This window comes from Mesoplodon mirus (assembly GCF_964341445.2).
Source record: "Mesoplodon mirus genome assembly, chromosome: 7".
In the NCBI taxonomy this organism is placed as follows: domain Eukaryota; kingdom Metazoa; phylum Chordata; class Mammalia; order Artiodactyla; family Ziphiidae; genus Mesoplodon; species Mesoplodon mirus.
In genome coordinates, this window is record NC_138983.1 from 103,837,754 (window position 1) to 103,845,487 (window position 7,734).

Here is a 7,734-nt window from a genome sequence, read left to right on the forward strand (position 1 = left end):
TAGAGTATTGGATGACATACATGACCATAGTCCATTGTTTTCTGATTCAATGACATAAGAAAGTGAAAAATTAATAATTATACATTTTTTAATTAGGAGAATAGAAAAACTAAATTTCTTGTAGAAATAAGCCCAAAGAGTCCTCGTGTCAGCCCTGCTCCTCTTAAAAGACCGTGACGCTGTAATACCAATGGATAATCTGGGAGAGAACCAGCTGTCATTAAAATAGATTTTACCAAGGCAAGGACAATAGGTTGCTTATTAGCAATGAGAAATCAGTAGTCTTTTAGAAGTGTACCCTTTGGAAAGTGTGAGCTATATAATAAATGAAAGCCTTTCATTATTCATTGTTATAAGCCAAATGTAGATTAAATGTACACTACCTTCAATTCAGATATTAAGATATCCTTCCCTCAGTAATTTTATGAGGTAACATGTATAATGTCAAGCATAGGCTAAGTCATATATTTTATAATCTTTCAAAAATTTTTAAAGCAATGTGTTAACCCTATAATGAATATAAAATGGATCCTAACTGCATGTCTTAGAAAATGTGCATTTCATAGAATTATTGAAGAATGAATCCTTAATAGCCCATCTTTTTAAGTATGTTAGCTGAACGTTATGATTGTGTAATATCATTTTAGGGCATTACCACATTTTAAGAAATAAAATAATATTCAGAAGCATAATTTTGCCAGAATGTAAAATTTAAAACCAGAAATTTGACTTGTGAAAAATCCTCACATGATTATTGGCCTGTTAAAAACTAAAGCAAACCCCACAAACCTGATACAAGCTATTATGTGCAAAATAACGTGCTAGTTACACAGCCCTCTGGGAAGTGAATGTGAGTCCGGATGCTTCTTTCTTGGTTTATTTCATTCCTAGAGTACCTTTGTTGCAGGTTTTTCTTATGTTTCCAAAGGAAACAAGTAAGCCATCTCAAGTTTAAGTTCTGTCCTCAATAAAGTAAAAAATGTGCCAGATACCATTTGACTGGATGATAACTAAACTGGACAAATATTTTCTCTCACTGGAGACTGACAGTGTTTTAGCTGTGCTTACAATTTGTGATTCTCCTAAAAAAAGAGTACAAATGAAAACTTATGGTTACCAGGAGATGATAAGGGGGGAAGGATAAATTGGGAGATTGGGATTGACATATACACACTACTATATACAAAATAGGTAATAATAACCTACTGTATAGCACGGGGAACTCTACTCAATACTCTGTAATGGCCTCTGTGGGAAAAGAATCTTTAAAAAAAGTGGACATATGTACATGTATAACTGGCTCCCTTTGCTGTACACCTGAAACTAACACAAATTTGTAACTCAACTATACTCCAATAAAAATCTTTTAAAATAAAAAAATAGAGTACTACATGCATTTCTAAGAAATAAACATTATTTTCTTCATTCTTCTAAAATAAATAAAAATAAAATAATGTAATATGTGATCTTCAAGCTAATGAACACCTAAGAATGAAATTTGAAAATCTACATTTGGAATGTATAATTCTTTTGTTCAGAGGCAGTGACATTCCAAAAGAACAAAACTTCTCCAACATTTCCCCATTTAGAGTAATGCTGACAGTGAGTGTCTGGTGGATCTCAGAGGGGCACAACTGATAATATATTTATCATGCTGCCAGTTTGCTAAGTGGTTTCATATTCACTAAGAAAGACTTGTCAATGGATACTGAAGAATAGATGTGAGGTCTCTGTGAGGTCTCTGTGTGTTGTCTCTGGGTGAGATCTCTGTGTGAAGTCTCTGTATGAGGTCCCTTTGGAAGGTATCTCTGGGAAATCTGTTAAATCTGTGCTAGGTTTCTGTCTGAGGGTCTGTGAAGCAACATGAGGTCCCTGTGTGAGGTCTCAGTATGTGATCTCTGAGAAAGGTGTTTGCGTGAGAAGTCTCTCGAGAGGTGTGTCCGTGAAGTCTTTGTGTATTGTCTCTGGGTCTCTCCATTTCTTTTTTTCTTTTGGTCTCTCAATTTCTTGTCTTACTGTACCTTATGGAAGACGGAGCAGCAAGAGAAGGGCAAAGGGACTTGCTTCTTTCTGTTTTCTTGCTGTTCCATCAGCATCACCTGTCTGTGGCACTCTCCCAGCAGGAGCCAGGGGGGTCCAAGTCCAGCTTCCCCATATTCCCAGAACTCACTTCTGGGTGCCCCTGAGAGGACCCAGCAGCAGCCAGGCTCAGGTCCCAGCCCTGTCAACTCTCTCCTCTGGGTACCGACCCCTCCCACAAGTCCTGGCTTCACTCTCACTGCTCTGCCCATTCTGGAGGCTGCCTTGGGAATCGGGGCCCAGAGGTAGGGCCTGGCTCCAGGGAGAAACCAGGGGTGTGAGCAGTCCTGTGCTCACTCTGCCCCCTCCACCCCAGGTCACAGCATTTCCACGTGTTGAGGGGCCTGACAGGTATGGGGGATGGGGTCCATTTCTGTTGTCATCTGGATCAGGGGCATCAGCTGGAACCGAAATCTCCACAATGAGAAAGACACCACCTAGAGCTGTGTCCACCATGCGCCCTGCACATGGCAGAAAATACCAAATCACTAGAGAAATTCTTCCTCATCTCCCTGCTTTTCCATATGGACAGGGGTCAGGAGACAAGAAAAGCTGTGCCAGAAGCAGATCAGTGGAACACTCCTGGATTGCACCCTGCCCCATCCACTTTGCACAGGTCACCTCCACACCACCACGAATCCTGTCTGATTGCTTCTTCACCTGCCAGGCTCTGGGGTGATCAAGGACTGGGAGACAGGCAAGGCTTACTACACAATCACAAGCCAGTCCCCACCTCTCCCCTGGAGCAGTCCTTGGGCCATGTGTTTATGTGAAGGTCACCAGACTAGGAGTCACATCCCAAGTTCCCTAGTCCTGGCTTTTACACCTATTGTTAAGTTATCCTTTCTAAAAGTCAAGAGGTGATGATGTGTAAGCTTATTAAATATAGTATTAAGAGATTCACCTTCCCTGATTTGCTTTACTTCTATAAGTTTGACCTTCTGTTTTGACCTAAAGGTGGTTTCTCTAGGTCTGTGATCTTAGAGTTGGAATAGAGTAGAGACCCTGGCGTGGGGCCATGGTGAGCTACTGGACCCTTAACTTTTCCTCCCCTTTAGGCCTTTAGATGGTGGTTGTATGTCAGGGGGCTGTTCTTTCAGAACTGCAATTTATGGGAATCTGGTACCACTTTGCCTCCTTCCTTGGATCCCAGGATTTTTCTACACCTACATCCCACCCTAAATTCACAGTGTTTGACCATCAGATAGTTACTACCCACAGTCACACCCCTATTCCATTCATCCAAAACTCCTTCTCTGGGGTTAACATAGAGTGGAAGGTAGGTGACCCATGAACGCAGCCATTCATTTATATGGGACTGGACTCAACACAGCCCTCAGCAGCCTCCCTGATACTCCCCCCACCTACACACACAGAGCTGGAAATGCCATCCTTGCTGCTGCTCTAAAGTGTAGGAAAAACAGAGGTGGGGGAGGGTGATGCTGTACATTTTATTATGGCTAAGCTAAAAGGGGTTCATAGGGCATACCTCAATCCCAACCTTCATCAGAGAGAGAAGGAACTCTTAAGAGCAGATGTTGTATATTCCCTACCAAGAGATCCAGGGGCAAGATTTCTCCTGTTTCTGAACTCAGAGCCCATACTCTATTCCCCCCAAACTTCCATCCACTTGGCTCTGACACTTCCTGGAGCCTGAATTGGAATGTCCGGCCCTATCGTGTAAACCTATCCACTACAGTTGCATAAAGTTCAAAGTAGCATAGAAGGAGGAGAAAGACTGGTTGAACCAGATCCTTGGGTGTGGGTTTCATAGGTTTTTCCCGTCTCATTGTTAGAGTAATTTTGGTCTGTGTAATGACAGTATCATAAGGTGCAATGAAGGGACACGAGACAAGGAGCAAGCTTGTGATGCTACTGTCCACCTCCCTCCATGCCCCTCCCTTCTAGAAGACAAAGTGCACGGCACAGACAGCAGCCATTACACTATGCTTTTATTAGGAAAAAAAAAAATATATATATATATATATATATATATATATACATGTATTGGGGAACATTAAATACCTTGGACGTGCTAAGGAGAAAATCATTTTCTCTACATGGACTGAATGTTGACTTGGAGACATGTCTTCCTACTAAAGGGAAGACTAAAGAAGGATTTTACTGTCGACCAGGCAAGACACCTCCCCAAAGATGACAATGCCTTGGACAGTGTTGATGGCGGGCTGGGGCACCTGGAATCCTTGGCCCATACTGGCAGGTACTAACTGGAAACAAACTCTTCTTGGGGGGCAAGGATGGGAGGCACCTTAGGCCCAGCTGCTCATCGTCGAACCTTACACTTTTCAAACTATGTTGGTGTCTGACTTCCCTTTCCCTGATAGAACAACTCTGGCCCTTGGAGGTGGCTTTATGACTGCAGGCTGTATAACCCATCATTCTCCGTTGCTCTGGGTAGGAGGTAAGCCTATGGCAGCAGAAACACCCACATACTGGGACTTGGAATTCCAGTTTGTGTTCATTTAACTTTGTGGCATGAAGTCCATGGTGAATTGCTCTTTTTTCTTCTGGGATCTGTCCAACAGCTGTCATGAGTGCCTGACCCTCAGCAGTCTCACTCTTCAAGATTGATCTGCTTTTGACTGATCCGTGACTCTGGGCAGTGGCTGATATGGGCTTGAATTTTTGCAGAGCATCTCGACCATTGACTTTTTTATTGGGGAAAATCCACTTTAAAAATAGCCTCATCCTTTTTCTGAAGAGGCTTTCTGGAGGGCTATGTTTCTTCTCTGGCATGAGCTGGAGACATCTGCTCCCAATAGAGTCTGTTATTCCCCTGACCTGGGCAGGGTGGCTCATACTTCCAGCTTGAGAGGTCCCTAATTCTTTAAACCTTTCTTCATGCTCGCCTGGTTTATGCCTCCTACAGTCCTCTCTTTTGTAAGTAGGGGCAATCATCTTGCTCTGGCTCTTCCATGAGTCTTGGAGTTTTGAAGTTTTGGGCTCCTGCTGCCCTAGGTTGCTCCTTTGGGCTTCCATAAGGCCACTTGGCTCCTGGGAAGCTAACCTGTCTCTGGTGGGGACTCTCTGGGGATGGCACTGAGGCACCTGAGAAGCCAAGTTGTCTGCAGCAAGGAACATGTGTTTGGGAAAGTCCTGAAGCTGGTTGTCTGACTGTACCTTTACTTTGGAGTTAAACTCACTGGCAACCCCTATGTTAAGGCATGGCTCACCTGGATGTTGGAAAACAGACATTCTAGGTAGTAGGAAACGTTTACTGGCCCCTGGCACCTCTAAACTCCTCATATGTACATTTGTGGTTTGGGATTTTGTCAACACTTTGGTTTCCAAGATAACACTAGACTGTGGTTGAAGAGCAGGAGACTCCTTGGCCTCCACAGCCTCCCTGGCCTCTTCACCTCTCAAAGATTGGGATCCTAAGTTCACCTCCATCACTGTTACCCTATGGCAGGGGTCTCCTGAGGCCTGACCACCACTCTCCTCTGTTGGCTCATTCCTGACCATTGCTGAACTTGGACCTGGCTCTAGGCTGTCCCTCTTGACCCATTCCACAGTCTCACTCTTCCAGGTTCTGCCCACAAGGCTGAGTGTGAGGGACTGAGAAGGTGGCCTGCCCTCCTGTCCAGTCAGAGAAGCCTTTGAGGGCCCATGGTAGTCAGCAGATGGAATCGCTCCCAGGGCACTCTGGATTTCCTTACACACAGTTGAGGGGACAAGGAGAGGCCTCTTCAGGGTAGGAACTGACTCTTCTGTTATCACCTTCTCTCCTGAATGAGCCTGAGGAGGTTTCTCCAGGAACTCAGCACACTTGACTGTTGAGTGGGACCCAGACACACAGGTGGCTGAAGGGGAAGAGGCAAACTGCAGAACGGTGGAGGGTTGGAGCTTTTTCCGCTTCAAGAGATTTATGGGCTTGAGGACCTTGAGGGGGAGGGTCCACCTGTGCTTTACCCAAAACCTTCTAATGTGTGCTTCCAGCACCTCTCGAGTGTCTGGATCAAGGAAGGAAACCCTACAGGAGGTGTTCATGCAGGGTTCCCAACCCTTCAAGCAGTATCTTCCACAGGCTCCAGCAGGCACTGCTTTGCACGTCTCACCAGGAGGGTCTTGACATGAGAGCTGATGAAAGTTGCCCTTGCCAGGAAGCCTCCCCAGGCAGCTGTAGGAGAGCAGATGGGGCCAGGATGGCTGGACAGGACAGGCAGGGGTGGGCACCTGCAGCCCAAGAACCCTCCTCTGCCCCCACACTGACTTCATAATGCTCCTGCTCTCCCTCACCCTAGGGCTTTAGCCATGCCCTCCCATGGCTCCCCCTCCCAGGGCTGGGGTCACATTATAGGTTCTGGGAGGAAGGACGACCCAGGAGAGAAGGGGAAAGATTCTTTACCTTTGCAGAAGTGAAACCAGGTTGTGAGTCCCCTCCAGTTCTTCCAGGCAATCTCTGCAAGCTGGAAATCAGGAGACTGGGTCATGGTGGTGAAGGCAGAGGCCTAAGAGTCTTTCAGGAGGCTGAGTGCAATGGCCCTTTAAGGGAAATCTTTGGAGGATTAGACTCTGGAGCCCAAGTATCAGTGTCCAAGGCCACATGTCCCTGACAGTGATGGTAAGTCTCACTTGAAAAGGGTTTGTCCTTTGCAAAGTGCCTTCACGTTAATTAACCCCTGTAGCCCTTACAACTGCCGTGTAGGGGAGAAAGGTCAGTGGTCATCACACAGAGGAATCTGAGCAAAGTTAAACAACTTGTCCACAGTTGGACTTGGAGGTCCCACTTCCCAACCCAGGCACCAATGGTCCACCACAGTCCACACACCCCATTTCTAGGTCCTCATGGCTTCATTCTAAGCACAAATTTCTGGGAAGTATCTGGGCTCTGATCTCCTTCCAACGAGCCTTCCCAAGGCTCTGTTTCCTGAAGAATAAGCTCTGCCACTGGCATCCTCAGAGACCGTGAAGCTGGGCCCTCAGGATTAGGAGAGATGGAAGCTAACTCTCGGGGGCACGCAGGACTGAATGGCAAAGGCTTACCTTTCAAAGATCCACTTTTCTTCCTACTCCTGCTCCTCCCCTTCAGCTCTACTTGATGCTGAGAGAGAAGAAGAAATGAGGGGCTAACACCCAACTCTCACTGTCATCTATCTAGGCAAGCTGTGTTCATGAACAACATGACTTTCTACATTTAACTAAAACTCTGTGGGTTTTTTTCCCCTTTTACTTATTTTTAAAGTGGATAAAAATATTTTCAGTTTTTCTTCTTTGAAGAGTGCAAAGAAGGATTTTTTTTTTTTTTTTTTTTTTTTTGCGGTACGCGGGCCTCTCACTGTTGTGGCCTCTCCCGTTGCGGAGCACAGGCTCCGGACGCACAGGCCCAGCGGCCATGGCTCATGGGCCCAGCCGCGCCGCGGCATGTGGGATCCTCCCGGACCGGGGCACGAACCCACGTCCCCTGTATTGGCAGGCGGACTCTCAACCACTGCACCACCAGGGTAGCCCAAGAAGGATTTTTTAAGTTTTAATCACCATAGATTTCTTCTGTCACTGTTCCTCTGATCAAGAAACACACACATTCTCAGACCTAAATGCCCACGTGAGCTTTGTCAGATAGGATTCTGCTTCCCAAGGCCAGACCTCCACTCCAGCCTCTTCTCTCAGGCTCTCAGGGGCTCAGCATTGCCC

General features: G+C 46.0%; 1 protein-coding gene across 1 annotated transcript; it reads right to left on the minus strand.

Annotated features, from left to right (window-relative positions):
* Positions 1–4,133: 4,133 nt before the first annotated feature.
* On the minus strand, positions 4,134–6,318 carry LOC309808927 (spermatogenesis-associated protein 31A6-like; the record flags this gene model as incomplete). Its single annotated transcript, XM_082629494.1, has 1 exon — positions 4,134–6,318. One exon carries the CDS (start codon positions 6,316–6,318, stop codon positions 4,201–4,203), a length of 2,118 nt encoding a protein of 705 aa, XP_082485620.1. The 3' UTR covers positions 4,134–4,200.
* Between the last annotated feature and the right edge of the window lie 1,416 nt (positions 6,319–7,734).